The 18,567-nt window shown below is 45.3% G+C and overlaps 1 protein-coding gene across 4 annotated transcripts in view; it reads right to left on the bottom strand.

Moving 5' to 3' along the window:
• Positions 1–18,567, bottom strand: part of CCSER1 (coiled-coil serine rich protein 1) — a 331,818-nt gene that overhangs the window by 188,769 nt on the left and 124,482 nt on the right. The window contains exon 1 of one of the 4 annotated variants that reach the window (XM_006018119.3): positions 11,627–11,671. The exons of the other annotated variants lie outside the window; for them this stretch is intronic. Coding sequence (XP_006018181.1) covers positions 11,627–11,633 — 7 coding nt within the window. The 5' untranslated portion in view covers positions 11,634–11,671. Of the gene's footprint in view, positions 1–11,626; positions 11,672–18,567 lie in introns of those variants that run through there. 4 annotated transcript variants of the gene reach the window in all.

Here is an 18,567-nt window from a genome sequence, read left to right as displayed (position 1 = left end):
ATAAACATCCAAAAAAAACCCAACACCAACCCTCAGTGCATGCATTTCTTTTTAAAATATGCCAAAACCTTCATGATGTGCTGCAAAACAAAATTTTGAAGACTCCAATTCCAGCATTGACTCTGCATGGGGTCATGGAATGCCCCATGAGCCCAACAGGGCCCTGCATAGTTTCACCGGTTCACTGGAACAACAGAAGTAGGAGGAATCAGGGCCTCAGTCAACAATGCCCTCAGCATCTGTGTCACTATTTATTATTGTTGTAACTGTTATTTATTATTTGTATTATGACAGCTCCATGAGGCCAGAGCCCTGCACAGCACTAGCCATTATCCACATGTGGAAAATGATACATTTCTTGCCTCAGAGGCAATAAAGTAGCTAAGAACATTAGCCATATTCCCCCTTTCTTTCTTATAACAAAAATAATGATTCCACTGAATATTAAATGGTCTATTAACAACATTCCCATTAATGAGTAACTGTAATACAACATTTCAAGGAGTTAGTAAAGCAAGTTTTCTTTACACTTTTTCAGGAACTGAAAAAGACTAAATTGTGCTAAACTGAGATAATTTGTTTTTGTGTGAATGAGGAGAGACACAAAATCTCTCCTGTTCCTTATGAGCATAACAACTTCCCTGGGTTGTGATTTCTTGGGTTTTCTTTTTATGCATGTTGCAATTTTGGAAAGACAGCGTGAGAATTTCAAGCATGTGGAATAACAGCAAACGCATTCCTCTTTACTCTGAAACTGCGGAAACCAGTGTAATGTACACACTTTCAAATATGGAGGGTTTGTTTTGTTATTGTAAAGAGTACTTAATAGGTAGTTATACATTTGCATATTAGTGCCCATGAAAATTTGTTTGCCGTGTTGAAAATTGATTTTTGCAAACTATGTTTTCTTTATTGGATAGGAAAAATAAAAACACAGGAACCCCGTTTTCTTGTATTTGAAAGTGGGAAGGCAGCATTTCTTTCTGTTACAAGTGATTTATATTTCAAGTCTCCCTTCCCTTCCAAATGTATTCAAAGCTTTCAGAGACTAAGCAAGGATGCATGCAGTTCAATTTTCACCTAAACCATGCATACATCCAATCACATACTCCATTTTGACTGGTAAAGTGCCAATTTAAGAGAACCATTTTACATGCACACAAGCACTATTCCCAATGCTCAGATTGAATGCTTTCTGTAGTTTTAATTTAAAGTGGAAAAACGGTGGTTTCTCATCTATGTCCTCTTTTGACTTAAAATTATCCAGAAGGTAAATGTTAACACACAGTAAGTTATAGGAAATTCATTCTTTATCCATTATCAGTAGATCTGTACAGTCTTTTCATTTACCAAGTGAATTGTCGGAGCACTAGAAGGCAAACCAATGAAAGAGATCTCCAAAAACCTACAGGCCAAAACTGTTTTATATCACCATTAGGTTTTAAAACACCCACTACTTCAAATGCCTTTCATATTCAACCTAATCTCAAAGACCTTAGAATAATGAGTCAGATACTGGTACAGCTGTGACCCCAGTCAAAAGGAACACAGGCTATGTAGTCCATATCAGCTCACCATGGAGAAATAATTGGGAACTTTTCTGCTTTTATGGGAAGTGAAAATTGCCCATGACAAAGGTATTAGTCTAAATTTCATTTCTACCTGTCCAGCTACCGGGCACAAAAGGGAGGGATAAAATAAGATTCTGGCCTCGCAGTGACGCAACAGTTGTGAGCTCAAATCATGATGCGACTTCTTTTGATCAGAGGCTGGAAGGCTACTAACTGAATCCTCCTGAAGGATCTGCATAGTGCAGAAGGGTATTTTTCTGCCTTACAAGAGAGTTTACCGAGTTTATAAATATGACCCTAAAAAGAGACCAAAATGTCCTTGGTGCATAACCTGAATAGCCATATCCTGCCTTCTAACCCAGTCCTCCACCTGAATGCTAGCTATAAATCACTGCATGTCCACCATTTAGGCTAGGGACAGACATTCAAAACGCCTAAGCCTGAACTGATTCAGTCTTTGCAGGTTAGTCTAACCTGCAGAAAGTGAACCAGTTTACAAGTGGAAAGATGTTCAGCACATGCCTACAGTGGCTCAAGCCACAAGCCCAGGGATGCTATAGCAGCCCTCCCTTCCCTTCCATGGGGAAGCTGAACTGAGGAAGGCGGTGTGGCCAGGCCCTAGTGGCTCCCTGACAGCCAGGAGCAACCAGGACACACAGGGCTCCCCTGCCCCAGAGGGGAACTCTTCCCCCCTCCTCCCTCTCCTCCACCACCGGGCCAGGAGGGGGAGCAGTGCTGGGGGGCCTTTTCTCCCTCCTCCTCCCCTGCCAGCACGATGGGTGGGGAAGGGGGTTCTGTGAGGTTTGGCGAGTCTGCCCATCCTGAGAGGGAGACTCTTGCCCCTACTCCTCCCCCTCCCCCCCCAGAGCAGGGGGAAGCTCTGTTCCATGCTGGGGGGAACTCTTCCCCATCCTCCTCCTCCCCCAGAGGGGCAGTGGGAATGGGGAACTCAGCTGGGTAGGGTGGGGTTGTAGAGACCCCCGCACACTCCCCCCATGGCTGCACACACTCCCTTATAGCTGCAGTCCCCGCTGCCTGGCAGCAGCAGCAGGCATGCAGCTCAGGGTGTTCGTGCCCACTGCCGGCATGGCTCCAGTCAGCCATGGGCAACTGGTGCTTCGAGTCAGCAACAGGGCCAATCCCACTGACTGGGATGAGGGTCCCCCACGGACAATAACACTCACCAAAAAGCGGCCACTCCACTTCTGAACACTTTTGCTGGCGGCCCCACTCCCCAGCTGGTGCGCACAGGGGGGGCACAAGTGCTCCCACCTGCCCCCTCCTAAACAGAGAGCACTGTGGGGATCGAAGCAGCCAGGCAGGCTGTGCATGGCTGCACTCCTCACCCCGAGCGCAGCACTGGTTGCCCCTGACCTCCCCGCCTGCTGCTGCAGCTGCTTCCATGCAGCAAGGGTGGCAGCCATGGGGGAGTGTGTGCAGTCATGGAGGGAGTCCTGTACACCCCCCACCCTGCCTACCTGAATTCCGTGCTCAGGGCTGCAGACATGGGGGAGTGCAGTGGCATGCCAATGGGGTGGGGCAGGAAGAGGCCATGCCCCCAGGTGCCAGCCCTCCAACCTTCCCCCACCCCCCCGCATTGCAAGCATTGGGCCCTGGGCACCGGAGACCCACAGTACACCGCTGGGGGAGTGTGTGCAGCCATTGGGGGGGACTACACCCCCCACCCTGCCCAGCTGAGCTCTGTGCTCAGGGCTGCAGCCTTGGGGGAAGCACGTGAAGCCATGGCAGGAGTCCCATACACCCCAACCCCCACCCAGTCCATCTAAGCTCTGTGATCGGGGCTGTAGCCATGGGAGGAGTCCCCTACACTCCCATCCCTGACCTTGTGTCCAGATGAACTCCACACTCCCACTGCCCTGCTGGGAGGAGGTTGAGGAGAGGGGGGGAAGACTTACCCCAAGCATGGAACACAGCCTCCCCCTGTCCCTGCCCCCTGGGACCAGGCAGCATCACATGCATCCCCCACCTCCCAGCCCTGAGCAGCAAGCGGGGTGGGGAAGTACAGAACGAAGAGTCCCCATCCAGTGCCTCACAGAATCTCCCTCCCCACCCTGGGAGGAGGAGGGGGAAGAGTCCCTGCTAGCTTGGAACAGAGACCCCCTTCCAATCCTACAGGACAACCCATCCAGCAAGGCCCCATTAAGGTGAAGGGGGCAGGGAGAAGGATTAATTCCTCCCTCCTCCCTTCCCTGCAGCCAGGGTCTGCCAGCTCCAGGGGCCACCGCTGCAGCCCCCTCCCCTCTGGTCCCAGGTAGACAGGCTGATCCCAGCTGCAGTAGGGAAACAGGGAAAGAATTAACCCCCTCCCTGCCCACTTTGCCTTCACAGAGCCATGCCAGCTGGTGTCTCTGCTAGGAAGCAGAGGGGTGGGGTCAGCCCTGCTGTGGAGCAGAGAGCCCTGCCCAGCCCAGAGAGCATGCCAGGATGCTAGGGGGGTCTCTGGTTTATCTTAAACCAGAAAGGAGTCTGGGACAGACATTGCACAGACAAGTTTGAGCCAAATCAGGTAAGTCTGGTACTACAGTCAACCAGGTTTATCTCAAGCCAGTTTCAGCTATTTTGAAACTGGCTTATGTACACTGAATGTCTGTTCTGTTACAGGTTTAAACCAGTTTCTGATCACTTAAACCGGTTAATGTGTAATGGCTGTCCCTAGCCTTAGGAAGCAAAAAATGGAGAACCTACAAAAGAGAACCTGCAAAGGAACACACACAGAAGAATTAGCAAAATTGACAGAATAGGTCCCTATGTCAAACTACTGAGAAGCTATTTCAGATGGACTGGGGAAATGGTTCTGAGTGTGTAGTGGTACATACAACTCCCTTACGTTGACCATGTGGAGACAGGTTTTTAATGCCCGCTACAGACAGTATTCCTGACTACTCAACCAATGCTCTAGCAAAAATAATTTTGCTTGGACTATGCACTAGAGACTACAACTTGCCCTTAAAATGCAACAGGACTGGTTTACAGGTGTCCAGCTTTTAAGTGTCCTGTTCTTTATTTGTTTGTACACACTATTCTCCTATGCACTGGCTGCTATCGTTACATACTTCATTGCATGCTGAATTAATTTAAAATAATCTGAAAGGAAAAAATGACCTAGAATAGATCATATTTTTCTCGCACACAAAAACAGGTGTAGTGTGCCCACTGGAGCAGTGACTCAATTTCACTGTTTGGCAAAGTGCAAGATCTAGTATTTCACTCCATCCTGGAAATGAAATTTAAAGAAGCAGTAACTATTCACTAGTTAGTTCCTTTGCCATTTTAAATTGTAAACAGTGCAGTGGAGGAAGTAGGCAGTCATCTCAGCAGCTAAAGAAGATGGGGACAAAGGAGGGGAGGAAGGCTTATCCATCTCAGACCCCCCTCTCCCCCCATCTATTCCAAATACAACATTCACAAGTAACACACAAAAAAGTACAATGGCTGACCAACAAGGGCTGCAGTCCCTGTAGATTTGCCACTTACCTCTCTCAGCCATGGGAAAGATGTATATTTCCCTTCCCCAGCTGTGTTAGGTGGCAAACAGCCAGCCTTTAAAACCTTTCCTGGCTGATATTAAAAAAGAATCTATTGTTCCCACTAACCCTTCTTGCTGACTCCTTTCTCTGTCACCATAAACTTCCCATATTCTGGTCTTGCAACCTTCTGCCGTTTGACCCCCTCCTCCCCCCTCAAAAAATTTCCAGCATCTTCTAAAGTTGTGTTGCCTCTCACTCAAGTGCTACCTACTAGCTACTACTAAGTGTGTGACACCACAGGTACCATATATTATTGACCTACTGTGGGCATATCTACACGTACTATCAATGTGCTTTAAGCTTACCATACACCGCAGAGTAAACTAACCCCAGAAGCACGTCTACATGTGCACCTGTTGGGGCAAACTTGCTTCTGACTGGAGCAGTTCACTGCAGAGCTACTCCTGCCCTGCTGTGCCCCCCAACCCTACAGCAGCCAGGGGGAGCTCCAGGTTCCTCCAGGAACCAGCCCTGGGCTGGCAGGAGGCACTGGGGTCAGGCCTGGGCTCCAGGAGGCAGGGGCAGAGGCTGGGAAACCATCCTCTGCCCCAGGCAGCTGCCTGGCTCCCAGCTCCTACTTTGATCTGCTGACTGGAGCAGGAGATGGAAGCCAGCTGCCTGGAGGACGGGACAGTTCCCCTGCCCCCTGCTACCTGGGTTGACCTAGGGCAATTTGCATCCAGTCAGCTGTCTATAGATGCATTACTGCATAGTAGCTACTGTGCAATAAATCTACTACCAGTATCTATAGGTAGTAGCCAATATAAGTATCTATAGGTAGTAGTCAATATAAGTGGTGATGCTCTACTGAGCAGAGATTCGCCTACTGCACAGTAAACTGTCTCGTGTAGATGCACGCCTGTGTGATTTAAAGTAGTTACAGAGGACCAAATGTTCACTTCCTCTAAATTAATGTAGCTCCACTGAAATCAATATTAATGATTTACACCAAAGAAGTGCCCTTAACCTCACTCTATCCCAGTCACTTAATCTGTAAATGGGCAATAGTAATTTTTCCCTTACCTTTGGTGGAACAATACATGCGTTTGTAGGATTCAGTCATGTAAATGTGTGTATGAGTTATGTGCAGAGCAACTATAGAATCTAACCCAGAGAATTAATAGAACATGGTGTACATTGATAATTCCTTTTCAGATCAGTAAATCATTCAGTTTTGGTACAAATGGTTAGATAACAGGAATTTTTCCAGGAGACCCAAACAAAAGGGATATAAAACAGGGTGAGTAATATTAATGATAGCAAAGAACAAAAGCTTTCCCTTGTATCAAGCAAATTAACTTATGGGTCAGTCTTTGATTACAAATAGAGCTCTTACAGTAAATCACTCTAGCAGCTGTTGACTACATCCCATAAAAGAGTTTGCATCAATAGCATGAACATCAACAATGCATTGAAGTTCCTACTCCAAATAAGTTTGAGAGAGGAACACAACAGCTCCCATCTAACACCCTACATACAAATCTGGCTGATGTAAAATGAACTAAACTCCTTGGGATTAAATCGGTTAGTCCATTTGCTTACAGTGAACTGAGTTCTGATGGACTGGGACTACATAATTGCCATCCCCCAGGAAGCTCATAAAAATGAGATGAGTTTCTCATGAGGCTAAACTTTAAATATGTTAAGAATAATTCTAATCTTGAGTATTGTGAATATCCAGCTATTGAAGATCTTACTAATTGCTGTAGTTTCTTTATATGTTAGTCTACTCCATCAGTTTCATGTTCATTTTTCAGAAGAAACTGTACAAATACTATGATTTATGTAAAAAAATTAACTGTAGAAATCTTCATCATTAGCCCCAGCAATTCCATTCTTAGTTTATTGATAATATAATAATTTCTGAATTAGATTTATTAGATCCTTTGCACTTCTTAATAAAAACAATGGAACCAAATACTATTCTAACTGGAAATTTGCAAGGCAATTTACAACGTTTACACTTTTAATTTCTTACATTAAAGTGTTCTTATGTTCTTTACAATGGCTTTGTAAAGCATGGAGGCGTGCATATTATTTATGGAAGCATTGGTTTCTTGAAGAATAGAAGATACTTCACACACATACAGTCCTTTAATAATTCAACTACTGTATCATTAACATGAAGGTCCAAATCATTCCAGCTACATTCACCAATGTTTAATGCTTGGACTACATTTTGAAAATGGTTAAACCAAACAGGTATAGGCTAAGCAAGATTCAGAGCCACACATCAGCTCAGTGTCAGAACAGAGATTGGAAATAAAGGAATCATTTTCAGGATCTGGGGTATATGACTAAGATTTTTTTTTTAGGCATGGACTTCCAAAGCAACTTAGATTTCAAGGTTTAATTTTATAGAAAGTACTTGATTTTATAATTCATTATTAGAGTATACCCTGGTGAAGTTATACCATTTATTTCTATTCTGTCAACAGATTAGAGTTAATATCTGAGGAGTACTGCATTTAGGAACAAGACACAGTATTATAAAGTAATCCAGTAGAAATAAAGAAAATCTGGCAAGTTTTCCCATAAAAATGCATGTGAAATATTTTGTTGAATTTCTTCCACACAATTTTGCACCAAAATCACAATTTACACTTATGAAGTACTTCACAAACATTCCTGAAACAGGTAATAACTATCATCGTGTTACAGAAAGGGAAACAAAGTATATGTGCAAAGAGTTGCCCTCCAACCAAATTTATGTACTGAGCCATATGAACCAACTCTCAGTACATAAATTTACCTTGTAGCCTAGTGCTACCTGTTCATATAGCATTCCTCTCCATCTGTGATTGGCTTTAATTACTGGCAGTCAAGACAGGAAGCATGGTGCAGTAGGACCAAAAGTCAGGAACAGGGAGTTGTGAGATAGCCACTAGGGAACTTCCTTGAGCTTCCATGTTAAGTTCTGTATGCACAATGTAGGAAGGGGTGGGCTAGAAAGAAGATTCACCTGAGTCCCTAGCATTCAGCAAAGCTTCCAGACTTGGCCAGGACCCCTGCCAGAGGTTAAACATAGGGGTTTTCAATACAGCTAGTAAGTGTGCATGGGCCCAAGGGCAGTGAAGACCTACCCAAAGTGACCTGCTGCCCCCCCCCCCCCCCCCCCCCCCCCCCCAGCCAGCTGGGTGGCGTGTGTCCAGCTCACCTCACTGTCAAAATCAAGTTTAGCACTCGGGTCTTTTGAGTGTTACATACATGCTTATACCACACAACTGCTAGGCATTTTGCTTAACCTCTGAGCAAAACTCACAACCTAGACCAGGTCTACACTACAAGGTATAGCAGAAGGTAAGGCAAAGTGGCTCCTTATAAACTAATTCAGAGACAGAAAGGAGAGGGTAGTTAAATACAAGAATCTTCTATTTTTTGCCCTAAATTCACTCTCTTCTAACACCTGTTAAGAATACCTTTCCTATTCCGCTCACAGGAATTTCAGTCCCACACCTCCCACTCTGTACCTTTCAGTCTTGATACTCTCCTGAATACTTCCATTGTTCCCTACATGCACACCAAATATTGTGCTCTCTGTCAAAACACCATCCAAACTAAACTTACCTGCTTCAAACTACTTCTCTCCTGATCTTCAGAAAAAGTTCTGAACACAGCTATCTCATCATCTGATTAGATACTAATACCATAGATCAATCTGTGCTTATCCTATTTCATACCTTACCTTACTGTGTTGTACCTTCTTAAGGATTCAGAGGCTAAGCTGTATGAGGATGACGCTTGTTGTCTCTCTACCACCTTTTTACCAATCCCTTGTCTGTTGTCTACACTTGGGAACTGTCATCCCCACCCAGATGGGTGCCAGTGCAGTTTTAACCACTCTGGAATCAGACTGAAGCAATAGCTCAGAGGTGAAAACTGGTCCCACTTCTACTAGTGACTTATTTACAGATGACTTTAAACTTAGGGTTTTGAAAAGGGGAGGAGGATGCAGATGGTGTGGTGCATAAGCACATATAAAACAATGTATATTTTATCAAGTTAAAAAGAAACTAGAAGCTTTACTAATAAAAGGACCTAGGGCTATATTATTCAGTTTAAGATCAGAACAAAAGCAAATGTATTTTTATTGGACTGTGCATTAATATGATAAGTCTTATATAATGCATTAAAAACACAACAAATTATGCAAACATAATCAATGTATGTTGTTTCATTAGTCCTGTAGTCATTAGAATTAAATGGACATCTCTTTTTCAGGTTCATAAAACAAAATCTAGCCATTTTGAGCATCTTGACAGTGCATCTGCTGTTTTACTGAAAGTTATTTTCACACCTGAGTTAATGATTTTACCTAGAGTTAAAAACAGTCCAAAGGGCTGAGAAACAGGAGCTACATTGCCAGGAGCAGCTAACAGACAGCAGAATTGCAGAAGAAAAGCCAGCTTGATTAGCTAAACATTACAGCCATTAAAAGGAGAGAGTCATGAACACCTGTGGAATGAAGAGTGTAGGTGGAATCAATAGATTATAATGGGCCTTAAAGTTAATAAGCTCTGTCACTGCTGCCTGAATAGAAATGCTGCTGCTACCACCAGGCTGTTGATTTTAAACTGTGAGTGGAGCTGGAATCAAGGGGGAGTACAAATGTACCACTGCATCTGCCCCTGAGTTCTGGCTAGAGAGAGGAAAGAGCCTGTCACACCCCACAACAGACCAAGAGAATGCACTGCTTGTAGCAGTAGCACACTGTCCTTTATCTCATGTGACTGTTGGACTGGCGTACAAAGGGCTGGGAGAAAGAGAGACTCCCTCACACTTGGGGTCATGGCAAATCAGCGATCCGCACTTTTCCAAACTGTTCAGCAAAGCAAATGAAAGGTAAGGGAGACAAAAGTTGAGGTATCTGAAAGAACAGCACTGGGAGACACAATGCAGGGATCCAGTATCCACAGCTGCGGGACTCAAGGTCCTGGCAACTGCAGGGTCCTGCAGAGATCCAGAGTCTGTAGCTGCTGGGGCTGAGTCTCCTCAGCTGTGGGAGTCGCAGCAGCAGCTAGGCATGGTACACCCCTGTGGCTGGAAGCCCCATCAGCCGATAGGGCTGCCAGCTTCAGTTGAGACTCTGCTACACATGCAAAGTAAAGCTCGATAGCAACCAGGTTTAGAGTAGTGCACATTTTTAGGTGCACTACTCATCGTTGGTTGGGCCTTTTCATGGTGTGGTAGGTACTTTGCACGTGTAGCCTTGTCTTAAGATAACTGCACAATTAACCAATTAATTGTGCAATGTCTGTAATGTATAGGGAGGACCAAAGAGAACAAAAGAGAAAGGAGGACTGGGGAAAAAACAGAAACAAATTAAAAACAACAGTGGACCTAAAGAGTAATCGTTTCTACCTGTTGATGATGAATAAAACAGCTAACTCTACCTATTATCTAAAGACTGTAAGGATTCTCTATTGATATAAGTTGCATTAAAGTTGATGGCACTCTTGGATGAAGGCTAAGTGATATTGTTCCCAGCAGCATAACTAGAGTGGGACTTCAGGGGTGGGGAGGTAGAATGGGGAGAAGCACACCAGAAAAAAGAAGGAAAAAAAAAGCACTTGCCACTTGCTACCTGCAGGTGCACAATAGTGACAGTTCAACGACTGGAAATCACCACTGCTATGCTAACTACTGGCCCCCAAAAATCAGAAAAGTACTTAAACACATGATTGACTTTAAGAATCTGAGTAATCCCATCCCTATTCAGCAAAGCACTTAAAAGCATGTGCTTAAATCTCAAAAGATGAGTGGTCCCATTGAAGTCAATGGGACATAAGCACATGCTTAAGTGATTTGCTAATTCAGTGCATATAAGTGTAATTCGGTCCCCTTCACAGGATGAACTTGATACCCTGGTCTCTTGCCACTCTTGCACTAATTAAGAAAACAGAAAAACAGAGCTAAACTTTAAAAGTTAAGATTTTAACTATGTAATTCCTATCATAAACCAAACTGCCCTATTTGAACATTCCTAGGGTTACCGTTAAAGCCTTAACAAATTCTCAGCATATTTTGCACAGCAAGAACAAATGAATACATTATTTTCTTAAAATGTATGCACAAGTCTAATTGCTACGCAGATGCAATTAAGAAGATCTAAGAAATGTAAAACCAAGGTACCATATGGTTCTCAGTTCCCAAAAATCAGAGGCATAAAAGCAGATTTCACGCAGTGGGGTGTGAACACAGCATTCTGATTAAAAGGCTGCTAAGTACAGTAGTTTTCTATGCTTTCATGAGTCTTTTTTTTAAGCATGGTACTTTCAAGCTGAAAAAAAAACAAGTGTTGTGCAATACCAAGTAGTAGTTAAATTAATCCTGGGTATTCCCTAATTATTTTTAACAGATTTTCTGTGTCTTTGTGTAAAAACAAACAGTTTGCAAAAACTAATTATAATTTCTGTTTTAAAGATGGAATGCTATAGGGCTTAATACCATTTATACATTTCAGATCCACATAAATTCCTCACTTGCATCCCTACAATCCCTACACACCATTCATGCAATCCCACAATTCCAGCTGTTCTGCTTATTTTGTCTTCTGAGATGAGAGAAGAGCCATTGCCTGGTGAGCATTTTACAAAAACTTCCACTAACTGATTTATTGCAGGCCTCACAGCATAGATGGGTCAGGAGGAGGATCTGGAGAAGAGAAAACTAGCTAGTAGGAGAGCAGGTTATGCTGAATAGCCCAGCTGTCACCTATCTTGTAAACTAATTTAGAAATTCAGAACAGACTAGTAAGAGTCATTGTGAGTCCTAAGGAAGGGGCTCAGCACAGTGGGGCTAACTGATGAGCAAAGCAAAGAGCAAACAGTGATTTAGAATTCCATTTTGTTCCATTTCCCTTTTGCTCTGAAGAGAATGTGTATGCCAGCCCCTTCCCTGGAATAGAATTACCTCTCCCTCCTTGCTGACTTGGATGCACTGGCTAATATGCACCACAGAAAGAAGATTCAGTGTTTGCTTATTTCCTATTTCTGCCTGATCAACTGTGTAAGGTAGGGAGTTACACCTGTACAGAGATGACTCACTCTCCCTCCCTCCCTGCCATGTGGTGACCAGTAGTAATTTGTGACCTTTTAACTCCCCTGTATTGGAGGATGCTGGAAGTCACAATTTAGCTCCAAGAGAACAGTTTCATTTGCAAAGGTAGTGTATTTTTCCCTGCCAGCCATCAAAAATGCAGGAAAACACCCAAACCAAAAAACACTGTGCATGTGGGGTGGGGAAGGTGCAATTAGTAGGGTATATCCTTAACTTGGATATTAAGGACAGTCACAATGTAACATGCAAATATCCTGAACTCTGTTCTTCCTGTGTGTGTAACTGTCAGAGGTCCAGTTAGTGTGTGCATGTGTAACTGCTACAGATCCAGTTAGCATCCATGTGTATGTGTGTAACTGCCAAAGATCCAGGTATCACATATGTGTCTGTGTACACGTGTGGGTGTATGCACGCACATGTATGTGATAATGAGACTGCTTCTGGGCATGACTGTAAACTGCATCCAAATGGAGGGCTTGGTGGCAATACAGTATGGCTGCTTGTGGCGGGGCGGCTCCTATAAAATACCATGTTACAACCTCCAGAGTACGGCAAGTATAGAATGCCTCAAAACCCTAGACCCCACTGCCTTGTGGATATTCCTTGGTTGGTAAAAGGCTAAAGGGGTCAGGGTCAAGGCCAAACATCATCACCCTGACAGAAATGCACCCTCCCTGGGGTGTTAGGCAGTCAGCAACAGCTTTAATCTGTTGCTCTCTAGCAGAAGCTACAACCCTTGAGGCACTGAACATACAGACTCAGTCTGGACTTCAGACTCTGTCTCAATGGTCTAAAGGGAGGATGGTAGGTCTAGGGCATCTTTCACTCCTCCATACCCTTCCCTATGCATATGCACTGGAAGTCTTGGTGTGATCTATACTGGCCAAATTGATCATTTGCCTTGCATGCTGGAATGTTCAGACTCTGACCCCTGAGTTTGATCCGAACTCCAATTTATGAAAACAGCACTACTAACGTATGAGTCAGTCAGACTCAGAATTGACGTTGCTGCGCTCCCAGAAACTTGGCTCTCAGATACAAGTTCTATACAAGTTCGTGCACCATGTTCTCGGGGGTGGTGGTTGTAGCTGTGTTGGTCTAAGGACATAGGCAAACATTATCCAAAGAACCTTGTTTGCCTACACCATGTTCTGGCACAGGAAGGCAGCAGGAGAAAGGAGAAAGCAGAGAGTAGGTGTTGCTATTAGAAACAGCTTACTGTGGCAGTCCCGTTGCTATAGCTATTCAACTCATAACGCTCAGCATGCACACACAGAATGGCTTCACCACATTTAGTGTCTATACGCCTAGCCTTCAACTAGGGCCTGAGAGTGCAGGTCCTGAATGCCAATAAGGGCCATAGCGCCAGGCCAAAACTATGACTAAGGGCCAAGGATCCAGACCCAAACTGTTATGAAGCCCTAAGGATCCAGGCCCTGACAGTCGCTAAAACCTAGGCCTGGATTATCACTAAGGCCTGAGGTGCCAGGCCCAAACTGTCACTAATGACTGAAGCATCAGGATCAGACCACTATTAAAGACCTAAGGCACTAGGTCCAGACTGTGCCAAGGATCAAGATGCCAGGCACAGGACACAGCAATGGGCCAAGAGTACTGAGCACAGACTGTTGCAGGGTCTCAGATGCCCTGCCCAGACTATTTCTAAGAACCGAAGGGTTAGGCCACAACCGTTGTTAAGGTCTGACGTGCTAGGCCATGGTTAAGGGCAGAACACTTCAGGCCCCAACCACTGCCAAGGCCTGAGGTACCAGGCCATACTGTTGCTAAGGCTCCAGCCCCAGACTGTTGCTAAGGAACAAGGAGCCAGGCCCATACCACTGCTAAGGTCCAAGGTGTGAGGGCCCAACCAATGCAAAGGGCCAAGAACTCCAGGCCCCGACCTTTACTAATGCCTGAAGATTTCAGGCCCCAGCAGTTGCTACCAAGCTCAAACCACTGCAAAGGCCTGAAGCCCTTTTTTGCTAGGGCTTGAATTGCCAGATCCAAACCACGTCTGGGACCTGAGAGTGCCAGGCCCTGATGGTTGCTAAGGCATGAGGCCCCAGGCCCCAGCTGCAGTCCTTGTCAGTCCCTAATTCTACTGTGCATGACTGGAGAACCAAAGTGCCATGGCATGCTTGTCTAGGAAAGATGGACCTGTGTTTTTCTCTGACTGCATAATCAAGACAGGATGAGTTGGGGGCACTTGAATATTCCCTGTGACTTGAGGACAGACTCGTTGGACTGAGTGAGTGAGAAGGAAGGACCTGGGGTATGATCCGAAAGGATTCTTCTTTAACAAAGCAGCACCTGGAAGTCACAGGGCTTGGACAATTGACTTATTGAATTTATTGCCTGTAGGGTATGCAAGATCATCCAGTCGGACCTCCCATGGGGATTATACTTCCCACTATTCCTCTTGGCATGGGCTCAATTATTTGTGCTTGCCTAATACACATCTTCCAGGAAAGCATCAGCCTTGGTAGGAAGATACTAAGCAAGGAAGAATTAATCACTGCCCTCATTTGCTCCTTCGTTTGTGTTGAACTTTGACTTTCATCCTTAGGCCTTTTCTGACCTCCCAACCTATAAAGTAGTAGAAGTCAGGGTCACCTAGGGAAATGCCTCTGCTATCTTAATATGTCACCTGATTGATCCCCAGAATCATGAGTGCGTGAATGGGGTGACCCAGTGCGCTAAGGAAGAAATGACTGCAAGCTTTGGCTGGGCTGGCGAGGGTCAGGACATCAGTCCTGCAAGCTGTGTGCCACTGTGACATCATTAGGGCCTTGGAGAGGGCCTCAAGCTATTGGGCAGTGGGACAGTGACATCACAAAGGCTTTGACATGATAAATGCTGGCTCCTCTTCACCTTCCCCTACCTGCTTTACTTCTGCTTTCCTCTGCCCTCAGAAAAGCAGTGATAGCGTGTCAGAAGTTTTCAGCTGGTATGAAAATGAGCAAGGAGATGAGCGCATGGAGTACGAGGAGCAAGGAGATGAGTGCATGGAGTACGAGGAGCAATGAGAAGACTGTATGGGGTGCGAGGAGCAAGGAGAGGAGTGCATGGAGTGCAAGGAGCAATGAGTTGAGTGTATGGAGTGTGAGAAGCAAGGAGACGAGCCTCTGGAGTACAAGGAGCATGGGTATGAGGCAGCAGTCGGGAGGAACGGGGACAAGGCAATAGCATGAGGATGTGGTGATGGAGACAGATTAGAACAGGGATGCCCAACCTGAGGCATGGGTGCCACAAGTGGCAGAGGGAGCCTTTGTGTGTGGCATACAGCAAACTGGGGAGGGGGTGGCCAGCTCAGCAGCACATAGAGCAGAGCAGCAGAGCAGTCAGGGAAGAGAAAGCAGAAGAGCAGTTCAAGCAAGGGAAGGGGATCAGAGTGGCAGTCAGGGTGGGTGCAGGGTACACCTGCCTAACCTGTTGCCCCCCCCATCCCTGCCCCACCAAATTTCAACAACCCCCCTCTCTGGTTGAAAATGGACATTTTCTTTACAGGAGGTTTGAAAAGGGAAGCTTGACTTTGTTTTCTCCTCCCCTCAATGGCGGACTATGGGAGCTTTGCTACTAAAGACTAGGTCTAGTCTGTGGGGCACTATGCATAGGCTTCCCAGTCTAACAGGCCATGCACCCATCCCTTTTCAAAGGGCCTTGACACAGGTCCCCAGCCTCTCCTTGGATGAGTTGCCTTTCACGGCCTTTATCATTTTCTCCTTTGCCTCTGGACACTCTCTAACTTCTCCACATCCTTTTGAAACTGTGGAGCCCAAAACTGCATGCTACAGCACTTTCACCTCCCGTCTCTTTCATCTAGTCCATTTGTTGATACAGCCCAAAACCCTATTTGTCTTTGTGCAGCTGCATCACACTGCAGACTCCTATTGAGTCTGTCATCTACCAAGATTCCCAAATCTTTCTCAGTACATCTGCCATCCAGCTGTCTCACCTGTTTTATGTTTTTGATTCTTCTGTCAAAGGGGCAGCACCTGGCATTTGTCAGCATTGATCTTCATCGTGTTGGCTCTAACCTAGCTTTTCAGGCTACCAGGGTCCTTTTGGATCATGTCGCTGTCCTTCATTGTGTTTTCAATCCCTCCTAGCTTCATACCTTCTTTAGATTTTCTCGAGAGGCAATTTATTGCAGCATCCAAGTCAGAAATAAATATGTTGAGCCACTCCAGGCCCAAGATAGGCCCCTGCAGGACTCCTGCCATTTTCACATGGATACATTTATAATTGCTCCTTGCTTTCAGCTATTAAGCCAGTGACTCTCCACCTTGTGGTATTTGTTTAGCCTACTTTTCTCTAACTTGTTTATTTTTCTCTTCATTACAGCCAGCAGTGCAGAGTGTAAATTACGTTCAGATTGAAGGAAGTGCACAACTGTCGCAGCGGGTGCACTTCAGCGAGTGCGGCCAGAATAGCGAGGTCCCTGGGGGCAGTCCTGTCAGCAGTCGGTTGGTCAGGCATATGTGTGGCAGGGACCTACAAACCTGAATACTTACCTTCAGGATTGGTGGTGGTGCAGGCAGCAGAACCACAAGCGCTGCGGCCACCCTGATTCATCACTTTGTGCTGGGTATGGATTGGAGCGCGCCTGGAGGATGGAGCATAGAGCCCAGCTGCAGCCAAGCCCCGGCAGTGGTGAAATAAGTAGGGAAGAAGACTGCTCACCAGACTGGAGGCTAGAAGGAGTCTCCAGCTGGAGGGGCCCTAACCCCGCAGGAAAGCAAGAGTGGTTCAATGAGGAGAAGCCCCAGAGAGCATTGCTTCATTCAGAGGAGCACTGAAGCAGCAACTCTGATTTTTCCCAGGGCTCCCAGGAGAAGGACTGCAGCCTGGTTACTCTGTAAGAACCGACTGGCATGTGGAAGGGGTATAAAGGGGAGGAGGAGACCCAAGGACCAGCAATTTGACCTACATGTGGGGGCAACCACAAATGGCCAAGGACCCTCCCTCTTTCTTAAAAGATAAGATGTGGTGGGTGTGCTGGAAGGTGTGCCCTATGAGTGGGAGTTATTGAGTGCCAAACTGTCTGGCCTTAAATGTTGGCACCCAAGAGGCTGAGTGCATGATCAAGGCAACAAAATTGATTTGGGCACCACTGCTCACAACCACATTTTGCTGAAACCAAAGAGACTCCTGCTGCCCCAGACATTGGGACAAGAAAACAAAGGGAGCATACGTGCATTTGTCCCAACACTTCTCAAAGACGTTTCACAACTGAATGACCTGATACAAAATAGGACAAAAGTATCAACAATCAATGGTGATCTGACTGTGAAGCACATTCCACCCCTGCCCCTCAGTATCCTGGAAGGGGTGGCACCGATAGCACAGAAGTTCTAGTCTGGCCTAGATGATGATTAGCAAGTGACCATCAACTGCATCTGACTGGAGGGCCTGGTGGCGGGGTAGTTCATATAAAAGACCACTATGTTGCAACCTTCAAAAGAAGGCGAGTCAGAAAGAGGGAGTAGTCGGTTCAATAGAATTTGAGCAAAACTCTATGATATTCATAAGGCAGCTGATGCAGGTGATAACCACAGAATATATGAAAGCATCAAATGAGCAGTTGGTCCAGACAGGAAGAAAAAAGCTCCACTGAAAGAATTAAGAGGAAATGTCATCACTAATAAAAACAACTCGAGCATTGGATTAAACATTATAGAATTCTATACTCTATTGAAAATTAAATCAAATGCAAAAACCTTGAAGGATTACCACAGTTTGAAGTCATGATGGATACGGACAGCAAGCCTACATTAGAAAATTTGCAGAAAGCCATTAAATCGATTCTTGGGAACAAGGCATCCAGCAACACCTGCTTAACTGCTGAAATCTACATATGAGCCAATGAGAAATTCCTTTGAAAACTCCATTAAGTTATACTACTGTTGGAAAAGGGAAGGTGTTTTGTACAGTTAGACAAAAACAAGGGGACAGAAGTGTCTGCAACAACCAGAGACGTAGCTCTCTGTGGACCCTCGGTGGAAAAGTTGTCACTCGCATTATACTCCTTAGGCTGCCATCTCTAGGTGAAGGAATCTGTCCTGAAAGTCAAGACGGTTTTTACTCAGGATGCTCCATCGTTGACAATGATATTTTTTGTCAAGCAGCAACAAGAGAAGCATCAAGAAAAATTAATACCATACTACATAGCCTTCATTTATTTGACGAAGACTTTTGATCCGATCAACAAAGGAGGCCTTTTTACTGTTCTGAAAAAATAGGATTGTCCGCCCACAAACTGTTGAACATCATTTGCTCATTACATCAAGGTATGAAGACAACGGTACTGTACGAAAACAAAGAATCAAATGCCTTTGACATCAACAATGAGGTGAAACAGGGGCATCGTGTCTTACCCCCATGTTCTT

The sequence above is a fragment of the Alligator sinensis genome, unplaced genomic scaffold, assembly GCF_000455745.1.
Source record: "Alligator sinensis unplaced genomic scaffold, ASM45574v1 scaffold125_1, whole genome shotgun sequence".
Taxonomy (NCBI): Eukaryota; Metazoa; Chordata; order Crocodylia; family Alligatoridae; genus Alligator; species Alligator sinensis.
The sequence above is the reverse complement of the archived record's forward strand: the minus strand, read 5'-3'. Positions and strand labels throughout refer to the sequence as shown.